The sequence below is a fragment of the Musca domestica genome, unplaced genomic scaffold, assembly GCF_030504385.1.
Source record: "Musca domestica strain aabys unplaced genomic scaffold, Musca_domestica.polishedcontigs.V.1.1 4, whole genome shotgun sequence".
Taxonomy (NCBI): domain Eukaryota; kingdom Metazoa; phylum Arthropoda; class Insecta; order Diptera; family Muscidae; genus Musca; species Musca domestica.
Window position 1 is genome coordinate 24,254,631 of NW_026712328.1, and position 26,486 is coordinate 24,281,116.

The window sequence follows — 26,486 nt, forward strand, 5'->3', positions numbered from 1 at the left end:
TGTTCAGTAAATGGTTTACGTTCTTTAATTGAGACTTGTTATAAATATTTTGTTTTTATCCTTAGATATATTAATAAATTGAAAATATATAGATACTTATATATTTTTTACTGTAATGAAGTAATGGAAGGAAAACTGGGATATATACATTCCTGCGTACATTATCCGATTAGACAAAAATATTACAAATTCAATATCAATTTATATATCCTAAACCACAGCGTATTATACTTTTGTGCATTTGTTTGTAGCATGGCAAAGGAAACGAGATAGCAACATAGTTACTTTTAAGGATCCTCGTAGACTCACTTTCTGTGTCGATTAGCGTTGCTATTTTCTCAAACAAATTTTCTCCAATATTCATAATTAGAAAAAGTAAAAAAGCAGTAAGTTCGGCTGGACCGAACTTTAAATACCCTCCACCATATGATACGAATTAGGAAATTTTCAAAAAAAAAAAAAATAAAAATACCGAATATTGGAAGCGATATGGGGCGATATACGATATTGTGTACCTATTGTAGGATAATTCTCTTTCAGAGGGTATAGTACACACAAGGAACTCTTTGTGTTGAATTTCAGAGAATTCCATCGAAAAGTGTAACTAAAATCATCAAAATACCCTATATCGGCGGGTACCGTTGTATGGGGACTATACCAAAACGTGGACGGATATATATCATTTTCAATACCAACCATCCTAGACACAATACAAACTGTTCTGCTAAATTTTGACGCTCTACGTCAAATAATGGGGCTGTATCTTGATTTCAACTGACAGATAGACAGACGGACGGACAACGTTAATTCGAGTTATAATTGTGTGCTAATTATGAATATATATATACTTTATGGGGTTTTCAACGAATATTTAGGGATGTTACAAACGAAATGACAAAGTTTATATACACTCCTTTCCAAAGTGGAGGGTATGATAACGTGCAACCTTTGGAACATGTATTACTTCACTATTTTTTAATATTATCGTCTAATTTTTGAGTAATGTTATTAAAATTCCAACTTAATTCATGTATTTTCCTTTACAATGCTATAAATTTATTTAAACATTTTCTAGTACTAAAATTGTACTCAGTAACGGCGACGGGTGCGAAAACGCACCACCCCCTGCACGAGCAAGGGGTAGAGATATGGGGCTGAATTTTTGTGCGCGGAATATGAGTGACATTATGGCATCCTCCACTAAGTTTCAACATTTTTCTCCCACAAATAAGGGAGCCGGCGATAATGGGTTAAGAAAGTAATGTGTATCAATTTTTCGGCATCTAAAGAATGTCATATGTTGACATTTTAAAATGTTTACTTGTAGTAAGTTGATTTCACACCATTCATAAAAAGAGGAAATATCTGATTCCAATTTGGCCTAATTCATAGAATTGTTTTTGGTTCACGCCATCCGCATACATTTATAAAACAGAATAATGTACTACATTTGGTAAATCATTTAATAATAAGCTAAATAGTACTGGAACAATATGGCTCCCCTGTGAAACACAATTTGATTTCGGCCTGTCAGGTATGAGTTTATCCACTTTAATAAAGAAGGACTGAAACCAATTTAAGTAACAACAATTTTAAATTATCTTTGTCGTTTACCATAGTAGTTACTTCCAAAAGATTTTTCCTAGTAGAATGGTATTTCGATAAAATGGATAACATCTCAAATGATATTATGTCGCTTATTATTTTTTCAAACATTTTGGGAATACTATTTAGTTTAGCAATGCGTCTGTAATTAAAGGCTCTTATCAATTTCCTGGTTTGTAAATTTGATTTGTTCCATTTTATTGGAAGCTAAGAGATTTGTTAAATATAATGTATAGTGGGAGTGCTAAGCTATCCGCACAATATTTGAGGATACAAGGCCGAATTCCTTTTGCAAAGGAATTAAATATTTTGCAGCGGAAAAGAAGCGTTTTGCAACGGGAATGAAACCTTTTGAAATAGAACGGAAACCTTTTGCAACCCAAATGCAAAGAAACATAACAAAACATTTTTATTTTTATTAAGTTTACAATGAAATCAATTATTTTTTATTAAAATTTTTATTAATTACTAGCTGGCCCGGTACATGTTGCTGGCCCTTCGTTTTGGTGGTTTATGTATATTGTTTATATCATACTAATCTACAAAATAAATTGATCTATTTAACCTATATGTCCCGCAATCGTTCAACTTTTCTCTTAAAAAAAAAAACTTATGTTTATTATTAAGTTTGTCATTCCGATTGTAACTTCTCGGTATAAGCATTTTAGACCACATAATAGCAACTGTAGCATTCGAGGAGAATTAGTAGAATAAAAAATTTCACTCATGTGTATTTTAGATCCGTAGAATTGTTGGTATTGCAAATGGGTTATGCAGGTCCATGGCCCCCATATAACAGTACCAGCAAATTTAAGATGTATTCGGGGTTTTAGTCACAGTTTTAAACCGAATTTACTGTCAATTTCTAAGCTACTAATTGACAATAAATTCGGTCCCCAATATGTAGGAAACATTCTTGGAGTTGTCTCCATATATGGCCATGTTTTGTAATAGACCCCACAGAACTGTACCACCAGATATTAGGCATTTTGATGATTTGTTTCATACTATTCGCCCTAATGTTCCCAAATTTTGTATTTGAAGTTTGTAATGAGTGTCACTTCCTATGACAGAAAATGTAGGTCCACGTCTTCACATAGCTCCTATATAACGGTACCGGACTCACGTTTGGATATAAGCTATGGTGGTAGGTTTGGGCCACGTTGCTGGGATGTGTTTTTTGAGGGTAGTCTATTGAACCCATTTCTCTTAGGGGCTCACTATTCTTCAGGTCGCAAGTATAGATCTGTGATATTTTGAAGGAAAAAAAACAAGTAAAAAAAGATGTAAGTTCGGCCGGGCCGAACTTTGAATACCCTCCACCATTTGGTACAAATTTGGCAATTTTCAAAAAATTCAAAAAATAAAAAAATACCTTATCTAGCCGTATATTAGGGTCTGTACGACGACGTGGACCTGCATAGGCAACTTTTGTCACAAGCTATTACAATATTCAAATGCGAAACTTGAAAAAAATATATGCTTATATAATAGCTATATATATTTCGAGGTGTTACAAACGGGATGACAAACTTAATATACCCTCCATACTATGGTGGAGGTTATAATAAATAATAATTGGTTCCCGTTTAGATATAGCCTTTATATAGCCTTTTTCGGCTAAACTTACATACGTATTTCGTTCCATTTTTAAGTATTTTAAAACATTGAGATACTTTTTCGAACCAACTTAGTATTTTAGCGCTTCAATAGCGCTATACGTTATCGTTAACATATATAAAGAATTCTTTGTCGGGGGTAAAGTGCTCACAAAGAACCCCTTCTGACCATTCCGTTGAAAAATGTGGATAAAATCATGAAAATACCGAATATCGGGGGGTACCGTTATATGTGGGATATACGATATCGTGGACCTGTATAGACAATTCTCTCTCAGGGGGTAAAGTACTCACAAGGAACTACTTGTGTGGATTTTAAAACAATTCCATTGAAAAATGTGGCTAACATTATCCAAATACCGAATATCGTGGGTTACAGTTACATGGGGGATATACGATATCGTGGACCTTTATAGAAAATTCTTTTTGAGGGTGTAAAATGCCCACAAGGGACTCCTTTTGTGGAATTTCAGACAATTCCATTGAAAAATGTGGCTATCGTGGACCGATATAGCCCATCTTCGAACTTGACCTGCCTGCAGACAAAAGAGAGATCTATTCAAAATTTTAGCATCCTATCTTAATTCGTTTAGACTGTAGCGTGATTACAACAGACGGACGACAGGGCTAAATCGTCTTAGAATTTTACGCTCATCAAGAATATATATACTTTGTTGGGTCTAAAATGATTATTTCGATGAGTTAAAACGGAATGACGAACTTAATATACCCTCCATATTATGTATGGTGGAGGGTATAAAAATGTCACTCATGTGTATTTTAGGTCCGTAGAATTGTTGGTATTGCAAATTGGTTACGTAGGTCCATGGCCCATATAACAGTACCAGCAGATTTAAGATGTATTCGGGGTTTTAGTCACAGTTTTAAACCGAATTTACTGTCAATTTGTAAACTACTAATTGACAATTAATTCGGTCCCCAGTATGTTGGAAACATTCTTGGAGTTGTCTCTGCCACCAGATATTCGTAATTTTGATGATTTGTTTCATACTATTCGCCAAAATGTTCCCAAATTTTGTATTTGAAGTTTGTAATAGGTGTCACTCCATATAACAGAAAATGTAGGTCCGCATCTTCACATAGCTCCTATAAAACGGTACCAGACTCTAGTTTGGATATATGCACCTCATAGCTATGGTGGTAGGTTTGGGCCGCATTGCTGGGATGTGTTTTTTTTTTGAGGGTAGTCTATTGAACCCATTTCTCTTAGGGGCTCACTATTCTTCTGGTCGCAAGTATAGATCTGTGATATTTTGAAGGAAAAAAATAAATAAATATTGGTTACCGTTTAGATATAGCCTTTATATAAACCTACAAGATACACTCGTCGTTTTGCATTTAACGCCGCAATTTCGACCAAATAAGTTCTTATTTCTAGTAGCGTGAAATCTTTTTCGGCAAAACTTACATACGCATTTCGTCCCATTTTTAAGTATTTTAAAACATTGAGATACATTTTCGAACCAAATTAATATTTTAGCGCTTCAATTTTGTAGAGAATATAACTCTATTTAAATGACCCCCATATATCTGTATCTATTGATATTTTGGGTTCAGATAAGATGGAAACGAATACGAATGTAGCTGGTCCACGTCTTGATACAACCCCATTTAGATGTGTTGATCGAATTAGGAGCGGAGTCACTAAATTAATGTTATACGCTATTTTGATTTTCCACACTTAATCAGAAAAAAATCTTGCAATAAAAAATTGACAAAAAATATCACAATATGTAAAAAAATATTCACTTTGTATACCCTTCACCACATTATGGAGGGTATATTAACTTTGTCAGCCGTTTGCGAAGTCCGTCCGTCTGTCTGTTGAAATCCTAAAAATAAACTCTTGAACTTGGTTGCGGATTTTTTAAAGCATATGATTTAAGGTTCTTACGAAGTTTAACAATAGAAAGGGCTATCATCTTGAAATTCGATTTCATAGAAACCTTTTTCTAGATTTTTTACAATGATATTTTTGCATTTCAATGTTAACCCTGTAATTTTCGTTTTCGAAAAATCGATTCAATTCAATACACGATGAAATATTGATTTTTTTTGTTCATATCTTGTCCTTTTCTGAAATGATATTATTTGTATAGTTCCACTTACCCAATAAATACATAAAATCTAAAAATAACAATTTTGTCCGTTAACGCTTTATACTACCCAAAAAGATTACGCATCATATTAGGATTAAAAAAGAAAAAACAAAACACTACATAGAAATGTGCATTAGAAAATAGCTAGCCAAAATGACAAAATCATGCAAAATAATATATTATGATTGTACATTTCAAAACTCAAAATGAAAATGTTCAAGTTTCACATTCTACTCGATTTTTTTACATTTTTTGCATCAGCTGTTTGTTTCTATTTAGAAATTACAACCAATTCAAACTACAGAAATGTCTACTAATAAGGAAATTTTACTAGATGTAAAAGTTGTGATACAGGTGTATATTCTATTTTTTATTCAATGCCATGCATAGCAATATATGAACCTGCAGACTTCAGCTGAGAGCCGATGGTTTAAGCAATTCAATAAAATAAAAAAATTATAACGTTCTTAAAAATAAACATTTTATACTCACACAAAGGGTCAGCAATGCGGACCGGGTCAGTAGTAACATCATAAAAATTTGTTAATGGATTTCGTTTTCGTTTGCAACTGTAAACATTGGAATGCATAACACCAAATCACTAATGGAGTGCACATGTTTGAGCCAATAACTTTTCGAGGGTCATCACCTACTAATGACAGCTAATGGATAATTTGCACAACTAATAACTCAATTTGCACCTTTATACAATAGGTGCAAGACATTTTAAACATAATTTAGATCGAAGTGTTCAAAGAATAATATAAAACAGCGTTGTATTCTTTGTTCATTTTTTTTTTTTTTTTTGTTTTGTAAAATGCGAAAAGAAAAGAGATACGGGGGTATAATAGATCCTTTTGATGATCTTCATAGAATCAAATTCTGAATCGATTTATGAATGTTCTTCCGTCCGTTTGTCCATGTATTTTTATACGCAAGTATATGTTTCATCGGATTTTATATCTAAGTGCCCCAAATTCATATTATACACTTCAGGTCAAAGATATCCGGTAGAGGATATTAGCAACACCAGAAGACAAGCAATGAAAGGTCATAATCGTGCAAGGCCGACCATGTGATACCCTATAATACTATAATATCCATACCGATTTTAGTCGATTTTTGTAATAATGCCATACAGTCCCACAAAAATGTTACCTGTGGTTTTTGGCCGATGACATTTGCCCTATATTTACTCCTCCCCCTCCCTCATCTGTCGTGCTGATACGTATTCAAAAAATTTTCACACAAGAGTTGTGGTCCATTTTTTCCGCTACATATTAACCGACAATCCAAAATGTTGGGCTTTTGTTTGACCTGTATAGTGACTACAAAATCAGAAAAATTTTTTAGATTTTGGTCCATTTGAGGCCCTATATATATTTTGTGAACGTTTTCAAAACCATTAAGCTTCTATTATGGCCCTAACCCGACCCTCTTTGGAAATTTCATAAGGATTGGACGAAAATTGCGACCTGCATATAAAGCTACCAATACATACAGTGTGAGAAAAAAAATGCAACAATGTTAAAAGTCATAATTTATACATTTTTCTTCAAACGTTATTGGATGAAAGCAAAAAATGTCGGCAATAGAAACAAAATTTAGAATAACTTTAGATTTGTTCGATTTTGTCACCTTTAGCACGAATTATGGCCTTCAAACGTCCAATGAAATCGTCGCACGCTGCCCGAATGTTGCTCTGTGGTATTTTGGTCCATTCCCGACTAAATGTCCAAGGTCTGCGGCCAAAATGTTTGCGTGCCCAAGGCTTTAATACACCCTCCAGAAAATTTTCGCGATAATATTCGGCATTTATTTTGATGCCACGGTCGATTAATACGAGCGGAGAGCCACCATCGGCTATTATGGCCTCCCACACGATCTGGTGGCCAACCGAAGGTGCACATTTTCATCTTACCTCTTTGGCAAGTAAACACGATCATTTTGTTTGTTTACAAACTGCTGCACAACGAACGTTTTCTCATTGGAGAAAACTAAATTCGGCAGTTCCCCACTTTCGGCCAAGCGAAGCAACTCTTTAACCTTTTCAGTCCATTTTCTTTCCGTTGCGGTATAAGTTCTTCAATTTTTGGGAATTTCAATGGCTTTATCCCCAGGCTTATTTTTCAATATTTGCCGAATACAATATTGCGATGTGTTCAGTTCACGAAACATTTTTCGGTCACTGCGACGCGGGTTTCGATGAAGTCGCTTCTTTACTTTTCGAACCATTTCTGCTTATGTTCCTGTTTTCTGTTCAGTCTGATGTTGGTTGCAGTTTTTTCATCTCACCCTTTAGTGTTGTACGGTGTAAACAAATATTACAAAATGCACAATTCAATAACGTAAGTTAAGTTGAAAATATCTCATAGCAAAGGCTACAGTCGTGCGGGGCCGACAATGTGATACCCTACAACACTACAATATGTTCGAAGTCTCCTTATTCTAAATCCATTTGGGAATATTTGGTTTTTGAAATATTGTCAAAGAGCCCTGCCCAGAGGTTACTCTAAGGTTTTTGCTAATATTTAGTGTTGTTAAGTATTCAAAACAATTTCACACGAAATTTGTGGTCCATTTCACAGCTAAATGTAATCCAATGGTCATTCAAACTCCTAGACATCTTCCCTGTCCTTAACTCTTTTCTGATGCGAAATTCCGTGTCGTTTAGTTTTCAATTGTGGCCTATAGAGCGACTACAAAATCAGAAAAAAAAATAAAAATTTTTTAGACCATTTGAACCTCTCAATGTACATCTTAAGAACAATAGGCTTTAATTCTGACCCTAATCCTACAACGTGCCAAATTTCGTGAGGATCGGACGATAATTGCGACATGTATATAATACCCTCAAAACGTAGTGTTGGGGGTGTAAAAATTTAGAAAATTTAAAAAATCGCATGCGTTAAAATATGACAAAAATTGAAAAAAAAAAAAAAATAGAACAAAGCTTATTTTCTGGAAAGAGATTGATGGGAATTGTGAAAATCGGTCCAGTGGTTCTTGATTTATGAGCAGAACAAATAGGATCAATTCTTTTACATATATATTGTACCTATTTTGCTGTATATTCAAATTCTTGGCTATTAGTATCACTGTAATGGTCAAAAGTGATCTTTTTATGTATTTGTGATTTGGCTGGGATTAAAAATATTCGCGGTTTAGTGGAAATTTTCCTATTTTCTTACTTAAAAGTTAGGGTCTATTTTACACGATAATTATTGTCCGATGGCCGCCCAAATTGTTGGGTTTCTTCTGCTCAGCCCTAAACTTTAACTCCATGTAAAATTTCTTAGATTGGTTCATAATTGTTGCCTATAGAGCAACTGCAAAATCAGGAAAATTTTTTAGTCCGTTTCTACCCCTAAATATGGTGCGATCATCTCCAAAAACAATAGGGTTCTATTCTGACCCTAACCCCACCTCCATTTTCAATTTCGTGAGGATCGGTTCATAATTGCGACCTATAGCTTGATTACAAATTAACATGGACAGACGAATGGACGGACATACATAGCTAGATCGACTCATCTCGGCATCAGACAGGAAGATCCATATATACTTTCCTATGTGGGAGGTGTTACATAATTTTTGGCCTAATCAAACTTATAATACCCCCAACACATAGTGTTGTAGGGTATAATAAAACAAGTAAGCAAAGACTATAGACGTGCGGGGCCGACCATGTGATACCCTACAACACTACAATATGTAAGAAGCCCCCTTATATCCAAGTCCATTTTGGAAGATTTCGCTTTTGAAATTATGTCACGGAGCACTGACCTGACCAGGGACATTTGCCCAATATTTAAGCACTCCGTCATGCTGTTAGTTGTTGTGGTCCACTTTCCAAAATGCTTGAATCCTTCCTTGTCCTTAACTCTGTTCTCAGGCGCGTCGATTGGCTTCAATTGTGTGATCAGGATTTTTTTTCTGATTTTGGTTCATTTGAATCATCTCCAAAAGCAAGAGGCCCCTCCGTATCTCCAAATTTAGACTCATCTATATGGTTTGCTTGTCTACGATATTTGGCTCTATTCGTCAACGAAATTACCATAAAAAACAGAAGTTCGGCTTTAGTTTTTTCGAATATCATCTGTAAGTAATGTTGGTATTTTTTCACACAAAAGTAGCGGCTCATTCTACTCGTTGTCCTAAACTCTAACTTCATGCGAGATTTCGTGTCCTTTGGTTTCTATTTGTGACCTTTATAACGGCTGCAAAATCAGGAAAATTGTTAGTTGTTGGTCCATTTCAACCCCCAAATATATTGCGGACATCTTTAAAACCTATAGGTCTATTCCTTCTAAGCCTTACCCTTGTGAAAATGCGTGAGGATCGGATAATAATTGCAATCTGTATATAACAGCCCCAAGCGGTGTTGTAATGTGAAAAAATATTACAAAATATACACTTCAATATTTTAAGTCAAATTGCAAATATCGCATGCGATAAAAAATATGAAAAAATAAAAATATATCACAAAATGTTGTTGTTGCAAAAATACTACAAAACCTATATTAACATCATTATTGACATCTTTTTATGCGATTTTTTAGACTTTATACTTTTATGACAAAAGGGCATTCTGAATTGACAAAATTTGTCAAAATCGGTCCAGTCATTCTTCAGATATAAGCATTCTAGTTAACATCCCCTTCCTTTGTATATATACATGGTAAATATTTCGTTATATATTTCCGATATATTTACTATCGGCATCGATGTAATGGTCAGAATTGATCTGTTCGTCTATTTGTGATTTCGTCGGGATTAAAAATAATCGCGGTTTAGTGTAAAATTTGACTTTAATTTATCACAAATGTTATGGTCTATTTCAACCACTAAATAGTACCCAATGACCATCAAAATTGGAAGACTTCTAGCCGCCCCTAGCCCCATGCTAACTTCCGCTTCGATTGGTCCATAATTGTGACCTGTAGAGCAACTGCAAAATCAGGAAATTTTTCAGTATTTGGTCCATTTCAACACCTTAATATTGTGCAATCATCTCCAAAAGAAATAGGGTTCTATTCTGACCTTAACCCCACCTACATTTTAAATTTCGTGAAGATCGGGCCATAATTGCGACCTGTAGAGTGATTACAATTTAACATGGACAGACGGACGGACGGACGGACATACATAGCTAGATCGACTCAGCTCGGCGAGATAGGAAGATACATATATACTTTCCTATGTGGGAAATCAATATTTCGTGGTGTTACATAATTGTTGGCCCAATCAAACTTATAATACCCCCAACACAAAGTGTTGTAGGGTATAAAAATATCACAAAGTGCTATTTTGAAAAAATATATGTATTTTTCCCATAAAAGTTCGAAAGATTATCTGATGGCCATCCAAATTGGTGGACTTCTGCCCCACCCTAAACCCTTACCTATTGTTTATTGTAAATATTGTGTATTGGTTTATAATCTGCAAAATCAGGATATTTGGATAATAAGATTGCCGAAACGTTTTTTTTTTTCAAGAAATCGGGTGTGACGGTTGGCATGATTGGCACTTCCCACTTCTTCGGCTCCACAATTTCAAATATTGTCCAAACTTGGCACAACCTAATAATTTTGTTATACTTAAGTGAGGTGAGAAAATAGAAAAATATCAGGCGACTCTTTCCCGTATCACTGAAATGTCTTTCATAAATTGTGAAATTAGTGCTTACCTCAACATTTTAATTTATCAAACATCCATGGAACAAATACAACATCACATTGTCAAAATGTATATTCAGAAATCAGAGATCTGAACTTGCTTTCTATGCAGTAACGTTGACAAGGTAAATGCAGAGATGGATATGCTTTTTATACCCTACAACACTATGTGTTGGGGGTATTATAAGTTTGATTGGGCCAGAATTTATGTAACACCTCGAAATATTGGTTTCCCATATAGGAAAGTATATATGGATCTTCCTAGCTCGCCGAGCTGAGTCGATCTAGCTATGTATGTCCGTCCGTCTGTCCGTCTGTCCATGTTAATTTGTAATCACTCTACAGGTCGCAATTATGGCCCGATCTTCACGAAATTTAGAATGTAGGTGGAGTTAAGGTCAGAATAGAACCCTATTTCTTTTGGAGATGATCGCATAATATTTAGGGGTTGAAATGGACCAAAAACTGAAAAAATTCCTAACTTTGCAGTTGCTCTACGGGTCGCAATTATAGACCAATTGACGCGGAATTGCGCATGTAGCTAGAGTTTAGGGCGGGGAAGAAGCCTACCAATTTGGGTGGTCATCGGATAATATTTAGCGGATAAAATAGACCATATCTTTTGTTTTAAAAAATTCAACATTTTTCATTAAACCGCGAATATTTTAAATCCCGGCGAAATCAAAAGCCATGACAAGGTTACCTCTGATCTTTACATTGATGTTAACATCCATCAAATCGGATATATAGCAAAATATGTGCAATATATATGTCTATCAAAGAAGATATGCTTAAAAGATCTCTTATATGTCGAGAACGGCTGAACTGATTTCGACAGTTCTCATTAATTCAGAATGGCCTCTTCGCATAAAAGAAAAAACGCCTAAAAAATCGCATAAAAATATCTCTCTAAAGATGAAAATATTGATTTTGTAATATTTTCTCATATTTTTTCAATTTTGTCATATTTTTGGCATATTTTCATTTTGAATTAAACATTTGGTAATATTTCTACAGCTAACAAAACTAAGTAGTTAGGATATCAGGATATCATATACAGATCGCATTTATGGCCCGATCCTTATGAAATTTTGCATGGGGATAAGATGAGGGTCAGAATAGAAGCCTATTCTTTTTGGAGATGATCGCCATATATTTAGGGGTTGAAAGGGACCAAAAAACTGCAAAATTGTCGGTCGGTCGTAATTATCGTCCGATCCTTACGCACGTTTGAATGGGGGTTACCGGACATTGCAAAAGCCAAGCAGTTTTTGATGGATGGATAAAAATATTCAATGTATGAAATAGTTTGCCAACTTTTGTAGACAAAATACGAAAATGTCCATTCCAGTGACTCTTTGTAGAATTCACAAATACAGGAAAGACGCACTTCTGACTATTTCGTTAATGCTGATTTCGTTGAAGAATATAGTCAAATGTCTGTATCTCATATAGATGCGTTTCAGTCAAAAACCAATAATAAATGTTAATCTTTTGCTACTTCTGAGAGATTATAGGTCTTTGGGAAATATTGGTTCCAGATCTAGGAAGACCATTTACGTGCAACATCTACCTATAAATTGGAAATGAGCAAATTAGTTCAAGTTTCTATTATAGGAAAATTAGAACGAAACCTGATGGTTTTCTTTTATTATTTGTCACAATATCTTGTGGAATTCTTTCGAGTATACGGCCTATATAAACTGTATCATTTATTATAGTGTTGTAGGGTATTCAACGGTCGGCCCCGCTCGACTGAAATGAGTTTGCCATCTTAATATGCATGGATATGACAGCCTTAAGTAAATGTATCCTTCAGTTCACATCAAACTATTCGAAATATATTATTTTTGATATACGTATATTCTCTTTATTTATATTAGTATATGTAACATAATAACAACACATTTACAACAACTGACTGAAAACGGACAAACATATCAATGTTGTGGTGGCAAGTAGGCTGAAGAACCAGCTCCTTGCTGAAGGCTATCTAAGATACCAATAACCGATTTAACAGCAGAAACACCTTCGTCAGAAACACTAGTGGTGCCACCTAAACGATCGTATTCAGCTTGAATGTGATGTTGGGCATGTTCAGCTTCTTCATTGGTGCGATATTTAATGAAAGCAATCTCAGGTTTGCTGGTCGTAGTTGCGGTTTCTTGAACAAACGTTTCCACAATGGGAGCATCTGCTTTCTTCGACAAAACATAGACGGCAGTCTTTTCTTCATTAACGGCTGGGGTGACACGGACCTTTATCTTGTGTTGTTTTTCGGCAGGGGCTTTAACGAAAACTACATTGTAATTTTTGCGTGGCGTACCAACGGCAACGTCATGATGTTGAACATCGACACCCTCTTCTTCAGCGGCCGAATGGATGAAGAACCGTTTTGTAATCAATGGTTGTGCTCCATACAAGCCAGAACTGGCGGTATTTGTTTGGCTGGCATAATCATATCCTTGGTGAGAAGCAGAGCAATATGCAATCAAACACAATACCTTAAAATTTGCAAAAATATAAAAAATTAAAGCATAAGAAAAAATATTAATTAGTGTTATATTTACAATTAATACGCGCATTTTAATGATGTGATTTAAACGAAGAGAACTAATAAAGCACAAAATTAAATGGATCTTTGAATACTTCGACGTGGTATGTCTTATATTGATGACAACATCAGTATTTATACTTGTTTAAGAAACAAACTGAGTTATCATTGAAAACATTTAAGTCTTTATGGGTAATGATGACCCTAGAACATTCATCAATGTTTAATGACTATTAATATGGAAAAGCGCGCTACAATGGTTAGCTGCTATAATTCTACCAACATTACCATGCAATCTGAATTTTACTTCAAAGGGTAGCTGTTGGGTCCACAGAGGGTATAAATCGTTTGATACGGCCAAAACGTTCCTCATCGAAATAACTCTTAGGCCCTAGATCTCTTTGGACAAAACCCGTTTTGGAACATTTGGAGTCGATCTAGGACAGCGATCAGTCTGTCCGGCTGGTGGGCAAGACAACTCTCGGAGGGAATATCCGATTTAATCCAAACTTTTTAAGTTGTAATACTTTTTTTTTTTTTTTTTTTTTTTTTTTTTTTTCAAAATTTGATCAAGTTCGAAGGTGGACAATATCGATCCACTCCTTCTGGTATCATCCCCACAAGGCCTATATTTTAACAGAAAATAATTTTCCTCAAACAGAAAAGGATCATCCGACTTTGTTCAAAATTTGTAAATATATATGTTTGTATGAAGTTCCTTCCACGCAAAGGGCTATAATTTTGAATAATCATAAATCTTATAAAATGAGGAATAAGAGCCCGCTGGTCTGTAAATATCACACATACCAATATCAAGATCATGTGTGAATACGGGAAATGACGGACCACTTCTTCTCGCACCTCACCATAAATATTTTTTGCGGGAGCATGTTTAAGTAATAAAATTGAAGTGTAAGTTAATGTGCAAATATTCATTAAATATCCTGGATATTGGGATAGCCGCCCTATAACGGTACCCACCGATATTCGGTATTTTGATTATTTTCGCCACATTATTTCCACTAAACCGCGAATATTTTTAACCCCAGCCAAATCAGAAATACATTAAAAAGTCACTCCTGACCATTAAAGTGATGCTGAAAGCCAAGAAATCGTATATATAGCAAAATAGAAATAATATATATGTAAAAGAAGTAGATATTAATTATTCTGCTTTTAATTCAAGAACCGCCGGGCCGATTTTCTCAATTCCCATCAATTCGGAATGGTTTCTGGCCAGAAAAGGGTAAAATCTAAGAAAATCGCTAAAAAATATACCAATAAATGAGTGAATATCTCTTGTTCCATATTTTTAATTTTTTGTCATATTTTTTATCGCATGCGATTTTTTCAATTTGACATACAACTTTGAAAATTTTCTAAATTCTTACACCCCTCAACACTACGCTTTGAGGGTATCACATGCAAAGGGGTTCAAATGGACTAAAAGAATTTAAATTTTTCTAATTTTGTATTCGCTTTATAGGCCACAATTGAAAACTAATCGACACGGAATTTCGTATCAAGAGAGAGTTAAGGACTGGGAAGAAATCAATAATTTTTGATGACTATTGGACTATTTTTAACTATAAAATAGACCACAACTTTGGTGTGAAATTGTTTTAAATACAACACGACGGAAAATTCTCCGGGTCAAAAACTTATGGGTAACATCTGTTTAGTGCTCTTTGACATTATTTGAAAAACGAAATCTTCCAAAATGGATTTGGAATAAGGAGACTTCGAACATATTGTGGTGTTGTAGGGTATCACATGGTCGGCCCCGCACGACTATAGCCTTTGGTTACTTGTTTTATATAAAACTGTTTTCTTTATGCAACGGTGAAGGGTATTGAAAGTTTGTCCAGGCCGAATCGAATGTTTATACCCTACAACACTATGTGTTGGGGGTATTATAAGTTTGATTGGGCCAAAAATTATGTAACACCTCGAAATATTGGTTTCCCACATAAGAAAGTATATATGGATCTTCCTAGCTCGCCGAGCTGAGTCGATTTAGCTATGTATGTCCGTCCGTCCGTCTGTCCGTCTGTCCATGTTAATTTGTAATCACGCTACAGGTCGCAATTATGGCCCGATCCTTACGAAATTTTGCACGAAGGTGGGGTTAGAGTCAGAATAGAAGCCTATTTCTTTTGGAGATGATCGCCAAATGTTTAGGGGTTGAAATGGACCAAATACAGAAAAAATGTCGGATTTTGCAGTAGCTATACAGGTCGTAATTATAGACGAATCGACGCGGAATTTCGCATGTAGCTAGAGTTTAGGGCGGGGAAGAAGCCTACCAATTTGGGTGGTCGTCGGATAACATTTAGCGGGTAAAATAGACCATATCTTTTGTGTTGAAAAAATTCAAAATTTTTCATTAAACCGTGAATATTTTAAATCCCGGCGAAATCACGAAGCCATGACAAGGTTACTTCTGACCTTTACATTGATGTTAACATCCAACAAATCGGATATATAGCAAAATATGTGCGATATATATGTCTATCAAAGAAGATATGCTTGAAAGATCTCTTATATGTCGAGAACGGCTGAACTGATTTCGACAGTTCTTATTAATTCAAAATGACCTCTTGGCAGGAAAGAAAAAACGTCTAAAAAAATTGCATAAAAATATCTCTCTAAAGATGAAAATATTGATTTTGTAATATTTTCTCATATTTTTTCAATTTTGTCATATTTTTGGCATATTTTCATTTTGAATTAAACACTTGGTAATATTTCTACAGCTAACAAAACTAAGTAGTTAGGATATCAGGATATCATATACAGATCGCATTTATGGCCCGATCCTTATAAAATTTTGCATGGGGATAAGATGAGGGTCAGAATAGAAGCCTACTCTTTTTGGAGATAATCGCAATATATTTAGGGGTTGAAATGGACAAAAAAAACTGCAAAATTGTCAGGAAGTCGTAATTATCGCCCGATCCTCACGCGCATTTGAATGGAGGTTACCGGACATTGCAAAAGCCAAATAGTTTTGGATGGCCATCCAAAAATATTCAATGTGTGAAATAGTTTGCCAACTTTTGTAGACAAAATACGAAAATATCCATTCCAGTGACTTTTTGGAGAATTCACAAATACAGGAAAGACGCACTTCTAACTATTTCGTTAAGGCTGATTTCGTTGAAGAATATAGTCAAATGTCTGTATCTTTTAGTCAAAAACCAATAATTAAAATTAATGTTTTGCCACTTCTGAGAGATTATAGGTCTTTGGGAAATATTGGTTCCAAATCTAGGAAGACCATTTACGTGCAACATCTACAAATAAATTGGAAATGAGCAAATTAGTTTAAGTTGCTATTATTCGAAAATTAGAGAAGGAAACCTGATGGTTTTCTTTTATTGTTTGTCACAATATCTTGTGGAATTCTTCCGAGTATCTCGCCTATATAAACTGTATCATTTATTATAGTGTTGTAGGGTATTCAACGGTCGGCCCCGCTCGACTGTAGCCTTTGCTTACTTGTTTTTAGTTGTTATAGCATAAACCATGCTGTGATGCTGGGTATAAAGTCTTTCGGTATTTGTGTGGAACATTCAGATGAAAATGAAGCAGATCCGTAATTTTTTATGAGGATTTCTGAAATCTGCATAGAATCACGTTGGACAAATTTGGTTAACATCGGTTTTATCCGATTTGACAATTCTTATATATTTCCCTCTAATTGTATAAAAGAGTTTCCTCAACGGTGCAACGTTTTCCTAAATAGGCTCAATTTCCGATCATACGATTAAAATGCTAGTATAAAATGTTTCGTATGTTTCTTCCGATATTTTATTTAGCACTCTATCTCCTTCGAATTTAGTGGAAATCAATCATGATATACATATACGATCTATATATTAGTTCCCTTCAATTTCAAAGTTCAAGGTATCCAAAAACTATATGGTATGGAGATATGGTTGGTATGGAGTATTTCACACAAACGGTAGAACTTCTAAATATGTTTGGTGTTGTAGAGTATCATAGATAATTAAAAGTTATGTATTGACCAAATATTTTCGAGAAACTCAAAATTTTGAAAAAATTTGCTCTTACTTTTTACATACACTCCACTACCACTAACACCCCTCTTCCTCCTTAACATTATTGTGAGTTGATGGACTGATAAATTTTCATATATAATGTCCCCATTTTAATAAATTAAATGTTTTCCGGGAGGCTTCCAAATATTTATCTTGTAGGGTATAGTATGATCAACGTAAAGTCTTATCTAAAATATTTTCCAATTTTTATTATTACTTCTCCTCATCAATGAAACAAACATCACAAACCCTCATGAATGAATTGTTTATGCTAAAAATAACTAATATTTCAAATGATAAATGACGCTCGACTCCAACTTAAACAGTTTTAGAAGTTTTCAAGACAAGTTGGCTAATGTATGAAGTGCAAAAATAAATGATCAATATCTGATTATCTAGAACCAGTATAAATACCAATGGCATTTAAGATTTAAAGATATAGTTAGTCGAACTGCCAACAAATTCATTGCATATACACCTTCTTGGGAAAAAAAAGCATGCGTTCTTTGATTGTAAGTACTCGGCATTAGTGTGTTTAATTCAATAGTTAATTTGCATTATTTACATAGCTTTTGAGTTTGGCAGCCATTTGTTTAGCTGCTCCAGAGGGCTATCACTATCCCAAAGTGCAAGATGAGGCAACAAACGGCATCCAAAGCAATGGAAAAAGTCAATGGCAACCGGAGCCAATAGTTAACAAACGCTTCTTCACCTATTCAGCACCAGAGGACGACGAACCGGAAGTCATTTACAGAGACATTGTTGTAGGAGCACCACGCAAAAATTACAATGTCGTATTCATTAAAGCACCTGCGGTTAAACAACAGAAGGCCAAAATCCGTATCCTTCCTGCTACCAATGAGGATAAAACATACATTTATGTTTTGGCCAAGAAAGCCGAAGCTCCAATACTTGAAACGTTTGTTGAAGAACCTGTTACTACCACTGCTAAACCTGAAGTTTTCTTCATTAAATACCGAACGAATAATGAGGCTGAACATGTTCAACATCATATCCAGAGTAAATATGATAACTTAGGAGGCACAACTGATGTCTCTGATGAAGGAGTCTCTCCAGTTACCTCAGTTATTGGCAGTTTAGATGGGGCACCTAAAAATACCTATTTGCCTCCCATAAAGTATTGAGTGTTAGACGATTGCCATTGTTACATACAGTTTGTTGTGAATACTAATTTTTGTTTTGAAATAAAATCTATCTGAATAAAAGAAAAGATGTGTTACTCTTATAACTCAACCGCTAGTATAATTTTAATGATTCAGATAAATTCGGAATTATCTCTTGGCAGAAAAGGATGAAATTAAAAAAAAATCGCGTAAAAATATGAAATTTGAAAATTTTTATTTTGACTTTTGAAATGTACAATTGTAATGTTTTATATTATACGATTTTTTGACAATTATGACAATTCATATAATTCCGGAATGCTATCTTAACAAAAAAGTCGAATGTAAATATGCCAACATAAATGTGAATGAAAACAATATTTTTTCCGTAAAATAAGTGCGCAATACAATGTTAAATGACCATTTTTGTACCCTACAACACTATGTGTTGGGGGTATTATAAGTTTGATTGGGCCAAAAATTATGTAACACCACGAAATATTGGTTTCCCACATAGGAAAGTATATATGGGTCTTCCTAGCTCGCCGAGCTGAGTCGATCTAACTATGTATGTCCGTCCGTCCGTCTGTCCATCTGTACATGTTAATTTGTAATCAAGCTACAGGTCGCAATTATGAACCGATCCTCACGAAAATTTTCCAGACTTTGCAGTTGCTCTATAGGTCACAATTATGAACCAATCGACGCGAAAATTTAATGGAGTTAGAGTTTGGGACTAGGCAGAAACCTACCAATTTAGCGGCCATCGGACAATAATTAGCGGGTAAAATAGACCATAAATTTTATGTTAGAAAATAGGAAAATTTCCACTAAACCTCGAATATTTTTAATCCCAGCCAAATAACAAATACATTAAAAGATCACTTCTTGCCATTACAGTGAAGAAATCGGATATATAGCAAAATAGGTACAATAAAAAAAATGATCTTATTTATTCTGCTTATAAATCAAGAACCGGCCGATTTTCACAATTCACATCAATTCGGAATGGTCTCTTGCCAGAAAAGGATAAAATCTAAGAAAATCGTGGGATACTATACCAATAAAAAAGTTATATCTTTTGTTTCATTTTTTTCCATTTATTTCATATTTTTTTATCACATGCGATTTTTCAATTTGATTTACAATTTTGAATTTTAAATTTTCTAAATTTTTACACCCCCCAACACTACGTTTTGGTGTTATTATATGTATGTCGCAATTATCGTTCGATCCTCACGAAATTTTGCATGGGGGGGGGTCGGAATTGACGCCTATTGTTCTTAGGACGTGCATTTAGAGTTTTAAATGGCTAAAAAAATTTAAATTTTTCTAATTTTGTAATCGTTCTATAGACCACAATTGAAAACTAATCGACACGGAATTTCGCATCGGAAGAGAGTTGAGGACAGAGAAGAAGTCTAGCATTTTGGATGACCATTGGATTATACTTAGCTGTTAAATGGACCACAATTTTCGTGGACTTCGAACATATTGTAGTGTTGTAGGGTATCATATGGTCGGCCCCGCACGTCTATAGCCTTTGCTTACTTGTTGTGTCTAAAATTGGCATCTAGCTTTCCACTCCAGGACCTACATCGTGACAAAAAACAGAATTGACCGACAAAGCGTTATGGGCCTCATTTCAAAACGTGGACCTACTTCTTTTATGTGACAATAATCCGTCCAATAAGAACTAAAAATTTAAAATTTATTGGTATTGCAATCAGTGAAATACCAAATATAAAGGGTGCAAAAATACTAAAGCTAATTGGATTTTTAATTGGTACACTACTTCTGTGTGAAAAAATACCAACATTTCCATTCTACCGAAACCTGAAAATAACTTACAGGCGATATCCAAATTACACAAAAGGCGAATTTCTGGCTTTTTATGCTGATTCCGCTGACGAATATAGTCCAATATTGTAGACAATCAAATCATATAGATGAGTCTAAATTTGGAGATACAGAGGGGCTCTTTCTTTTGGAGATGATCGCAAAATATTTAGGGGTTCAAATTCACCAAAAACAGAAAAATTTTCCTGATCACCCAATTGAAGACAATCGAGTTAAAGAAGGGAAGAATTCTAGCATTTTGAATGACCATTAGATTACATTAAGCTGTAAACTGGACCACAACAACTAACAGTAAGACGGAGTGCGTAAATATTGGGCAAATGTCGCTGGTCAAAATGCTAAGGGTAATATCTGGGCAGTGCTCCGTGACATAGTTTCAATATGAAATCTTCCAAAATGGATTTGGACGTAAAGGGGCTTCTAATATATTGTAGTGTTGTAGGGTATCACATGGTCGGCCCGTACGACTATAGCCTTTGCTTACTTATTTGCTATAATTCAGTGAAATTAAAAAAAAATGTAAAAATTATGGCGTTTGACTTTGTTGCAGTTTTATTATCTCAACCTGTATATGGGGGCTATAGCTATATCTAAACCGATTTTCATCGAAATTTAATGTACTTGATTCGAGACTGAATTCAGTCGGATATGTCAAAATTCAGCTCATTTAGACTAATATTGGCCATTTAGTGCACAAATCGGTTGTAGATATATATGGGAGCTATATCCAAATTTGAACCGATTCTTAACAATTTCGATTTGGGTTCGTCCTTGAGGCAACCAAATATTGTTTGGAAAATTTCATCTCAATCACCAATGTGAATGCACAAGTCATGGCATAAATGTGGTATAGGGCATAAAAAGTAAATATATTTTGTCAATTTTTTATCGCATGAGATTTTTTCATATTTGCCTTACAATATTGATTTGAAGATTTTGTAATATTTTTGCACCCTACAACATTATATATAGAGGGTTTTGTATTCAGGTTGAAATTATCGTCCGATCCTCATAAAATTTTGCATGGAGGTAGGGTTAGGGTTAGAATAGAAGCCTATTTTGAAGAAATATATCTATGGGTCTAAAAGGATAAAAAAAATAAAATTTTCTTGATTTTGCGGTCGCTCTACAGGTCACAATTAAAAACCAACCGACACAGAATTTTGTATGGAGAGAGAGTTCGAGACAGGGCAGAAGTCGAGCATTTTAGATGATTATATTTAGGGGGTAAAGTGGACCCAAACTTTTATGTGCAATTGTTTTGAATACCAATCAGCACGACAGAGAGAGGTAAATATAGGGCAAATACCCCGGTCAAAAACCAAAGTTAACATTTGATCAGGAATGTATTGCATTATTTAAAAAATCTAATGAAATGGGTTTTGTACCTAAGTAGGTATTTCAATATATTGTAGTGTTGTAGGCTCTCACATGTTCGGCTCCGCACGACTATAGCCATTGCTTACTTGTTAGTTTTAAACATATCACTTTTTAAGAAAACACCATTCTTTTTTTTCAATTAAAAACATTATATTTTTTAACAATAACTTTAAATGAATAACAGACAATTTAAAAAAACATATATCAAAAAATAACAAACAAAAGTCTGTTACACATCAGTTCAAAAGACCGAGGGTCAAACTACTTTCTAATCTTATCTCCCATCTCTTCACATTTAATGTTTCTTCACGGGTGGCAAATAGGCAGCATTGGTATTGTCAGCAGATTCCGCAACACCAGAATACTCAGGACCTGTACTGTCGCCAAAGGAGACATCCGGGGCTCCAGCTTGTTGTTGCTGTTGTTGGAAGCCATCCAAACTGCCAATTACAGATTGGACTGGTGAAACACCTTCATTGGAGATAATAGTATTGCCACCCAAATGATCATATTCAGCTTGGATGCTGTGTTGGGCATGTTCAGCTTCTTCATTGGTCCGGTATTTAATAAAGAATACCTCTGGTTTGGTAGTGGTGGTGGCAGGTTCTTCAACATAGGTTTCCAATTGGGGTTCATCGGCTTTCTTGGCCAAGACATAGATGACAGTTTTATCCTCGTTAACGGCAGGGATGACACGAATTTTGGTTTTTTGTTTCTTATCAGCTGGCGATTTGATGAAAACGACATTGAAGTTTTTGCGGGGAGTGCCAACGACAATATCCCGATGTTGGACCTCCACCTCTTCTTCCTCGGTCGCAGAGTGAATAAAGAAGCGTTTTGTAACAAGAGGCTGTTGGTGCTGCTGGCCATAGGACGATGCTTCAGGTGCTGTTGGCGGTAAATAATGTCCACTAGGCTGGCTGGGATAATTGTAGCCTTGTGGGGCAGCCGAGCAAAGAGCAACAAAGCACAATACCTATTGAGGAATAAAATGATGATTACAATGATATTCTTTAATCCAAGTGTCAGTTTATCAAATACTTACCATTAAACCACGCATGTTTTTGCTTAAGATTTGTTTGTTTGTTGGGAGAAGAGGATTAGCTGTGATGTTCGATGAACTGTTCGATTTGAAGTATGTCAAAGTTGATAAGTAGTTCTCTATTTATAGTTGCTCCAGAAATCTTATTAAACGATCATTTGCTCAACGAAGTACCTGTCTACAAATAGTGTTAAACGCCTGTCGTTCGGTGTCAGCGGAACCCAGCGGTAAATTCCGATGCCGCTGCCATCTCCCTGAATAACCCGGTGTATTTTGTTGTTGTTGCTGCTATTTAAGTAAAGATTTGTTTGCAATTTGCCATTGTTGTTAACAAACCACCAATACTTTTCAATTAGCTACGTCGCTCTTGGAGACCATTGGGGTTTTTTCATTTCAATTTACTAGCACTATCTATAGTAATTTGCCCCCATCTCTGACTCAATTCATGCCGAGACCTTCAAGTGTAACACATTTTGTTTTTCATTTCCCATTCGACACATTTGAATGGCCGAATGCAGCTAATTTTGTTTTAGTTATCGTAGCAAAAAAAAAAATGTACATGTAATTATTCATACATTCGGAATAACATTCCCAAGATCCACAACATCACCAATTCAAAGACTGCAGAGACACAGCGGGAATGCACCAAAACATTGAAATGCAACGCAGAGATTTACAAAACAAAAGTGCCAATAGATTTGAATAACATGCAATAAAGTACATTGGAACTAATCATATCCGGTGAATGTATTATAATCTTGAAGGTAGCGTTACGTATTTTTGAGATTGCCTGGTAATAATTTAAATCTTTTGGTAGTGACAACATATAAATATTTACTCCTAACAACACACTAATGGAATTGGGATAAAAACCTCTAACATAACGTTAATACAAAGGACCCATATAGAAACATATCGGTGAGAAAATAATGTCCAATGGCTTCTGTTTGAAGTTTTTTTCGGAAACCTTCAAACCTTCAGTTCACATTCAAATCCTCATAGGCTAAGCTTTACTCAACTTAACATGATTAAAAAAATCTCATTTGAGTAATTAAGAATAAATGTATATTATGGAGTCACCTGTTGTCGTTTGATTGTTTGTTTAGACTGAAAAAAATGCTAAATCGGAGGTAGCTCCAACAAATTTAGATTTTGTATGCACATATCTTCAACGTAAACTTTTCAAAAAACCATAAAGTGGGCAAGGCCGTTGTATGGGGGCCATACCAAAACGGGTATGCCATCTTCCAAATCTTTTTAAATACCAAATTTGAAATAAGTTCATGGAAAATATGACCAGGATTATCAAAATACCGAATATCGTTATATGTGCGCTATAGGAAAAAGTGGACCTAAATATTCAATTTTCTGCCGTCGGAATATGAATAACAAATACCAATTTTTAGACAAATCTGTGGAGAAATGTAACATAAATCATCAAAGTACCGAATAAGGGGGATATACAAAAAATCGACCTATACATACAATGTTTCGCCACCGGAGCTCGAACCCACTATGACCTACAATTACCAATTTTGAGACAAATCCGAGAAAAAATATGGTGAAAATCATGAAAATATAAGACAGAGTATATCACACACACATCATAAACACACATCGAATATAGTTACCTTACAAATGATCGATTTATAAGTACGCATTTCAAAGCTGTCTATTGTGTATCGGATAGTTACACTCATAGGAAAATTCATAAATCCAGTTCTTTTAAATATTGTAAATTCCTCCTAAACGAAACACTACAGATTCCTATGTCAATATTTACAATTCTACACTCTATATAAAATGTAGTACACTTTTGTCTATTCACTAAATGTCTATTCACCTAAGACCTTATTTCTTAATCTCGATTATTATATCAAATCTCAATACTTTTGGTACACTTAATGTTCGAATTTCAAAAAAAAAAACAAAATAAATAAATAAATAAAATAAAAAAAAAAAACATTTGGTTCGTCAATTCTACACAACATAACAGAGCCTCATTCCAAATCCTAGATTTCCAGCTCTTTCCCCAGCTCGTGTAATAAATTTAGTTCCATTTAGTTCTTTTTAGTACATATTTTAAAAAGTAAGAAAAGGCTAATACCCTACAACACTACAATATGTTAGAAGCCCCCTTATGTCCAAATCCATATTGGAATTTGAAATTAGGTTTTGACTAGGGACCAATATATATGCACTCCGTCATGCTGTAAGTTGGTGTAGTCCATTTTGCAGCTTCAATTGTGTGATCGGAAAAACATTTCTGTTTTTGGTTAATTGGAACCCTTAAATATTTTGCAATCATCTCCAAAAGCAAGAAGCCCCTCCGTATCTCCAAATTTAGACTCATCTATATGATTTGCTTGTCTACGATATTTGGCTATATTCGTCAACGAAATCAGCATAAAAAAGCGAGAAGTTCGCCCTTTGTGTTTTTCGGATATTGCCTGTAAGTAATGCTGGTATTTTTTCACACAAAATTAGTGTTCCACTCTACCCACTGTCCTAAACTTTAACTTTATGCGATATTTCGTGTCCTTTGGTTTCTATTTGTGACCTTTATAACGGCTGCAAAATCAGGAAAATTTTTAGTTGTTCATTTCATTCATTTCATGGTTCATTTCAACCCCTCATGTATTGCGGATATATTTGAAAACAGTAGGCCTAGCCCTTCTGAGCCCAACCCTACCCTTGTGAAAATTTTCGTGAGGATCGGAGGTGAAAAAATATTAAAAACTATTATAACTCAAATTGAATGAAAAAATCGTATGCGATAAAAAATATGAAAAAATAAAAAAAAATATCACAAAATACTACAAAATCTATATTAACATCATTATTGGCATAACCGCTTTGATTGGTCTATAATTGCGACCTGTAGAACAACTGCAAAATGAGGACCCTAAATATTATGCGATCATCTCCAAAAGAAATAGGGTTCTATTCTGACCCTAGCCCAACCTCCATTCCAAATTTCGTGAAGATCGGGCCATATTTGCGACCTGTAGAGTGATTACAAATTAACATGAACAGACGGACAGACGGACGGACGGACATACATAGCTAAATCGACTCAGCTCGGTGAGATAGGAAGATCCATATATACTTTCTTATGTGGGAAACCAATATTTCGAGGTGTTACATAATTTTTGGCCCAATCAAACTTTTATACCCCCAACACATAGTGTTGTAGGGTATAAAAAGCGCCTACCATATTCTCTAACAGTGACCCTTCTGCCAAATTGCAAAATTCATCATTTAGATCTTAACCCTACCCACCAGCAGAGACCCCAATACCAACATTTTACAATTTCAGATCCATCCGTTCAACCAAAACCAAAGTGTACCTCAATTAGTACTGCTGTTACAATTAGTACACCACTACTCAAACTTTTTATATCACAATTTTTATATGTTCACAAAGTACTAATAATTTT

The 26,486-nt window shown here is 34.8% G+C and overlaps 3 protein-coding genes across 3 annotated transcripts; 1 reads left to right on the top strand and 2 right to left on the bottom strand.

Moving 5' to 3' along the window:
• Positions 1-12,962: 12,962 nt before the first annotated feature.
• Positions 12,963-13,607, bottom strand: LOC101893031 (uncharacterized). Its single transcript, XM_005186422.3, has 2 exons — positions 13,593-13,607; positions 12,963-13,526 (listed from the first exon to the last, which is right to left on the bottom strand). Exons 1-2 carry the CDS (start codon positions 13,605-13,607, stop codon positions 12,963-12,965), a joined length of 579 nt encoding a protein of 192 aa, XP_005186479.2.
• Positions 13,608-18,137: 4,530 nt separating this feature from the next.
• LOC101893213 (uncharacterized) lies at positions 18,138-18,785 on the top strand. The gene is made up of 2 exons (XM_005186423.3): positions 18,138-18,152; positions 18,210-18,785. Exons 1-2 carry the CDS (start codon positions 18,138-18,140, stop codon positions 18,783-18,785), a joined length of 591 nt encoding a protein of 196 aa, XP_005186480.2.
• A 3,371-nt stretch (positions 18,786-22,156) lies between these two features.
• On the bottom strand, positions 22,157-23,165 carry LOC101893375 (uncharacterized). The gene is made up of 2 exons (XM_005186424.3): positions 23,050-23,165; positions 22,157-22,980 (listed from the first exon to the last, which is right to left on the bottom strand). Exons 1-2 carry the CDS (start codon positions 23,062-23,064, stop codon positions 22,300-22,302), a joined length of 696 nt encoding a protein of 231 aa, XP_005186481.2. The 5' UTR covers positions 23,065-23,165; the 3' UTR covers positions 22,157-22,299.
• Between the last annotated feature and the right edge of the window lie 3,321 nt (positions 23,166-26,486).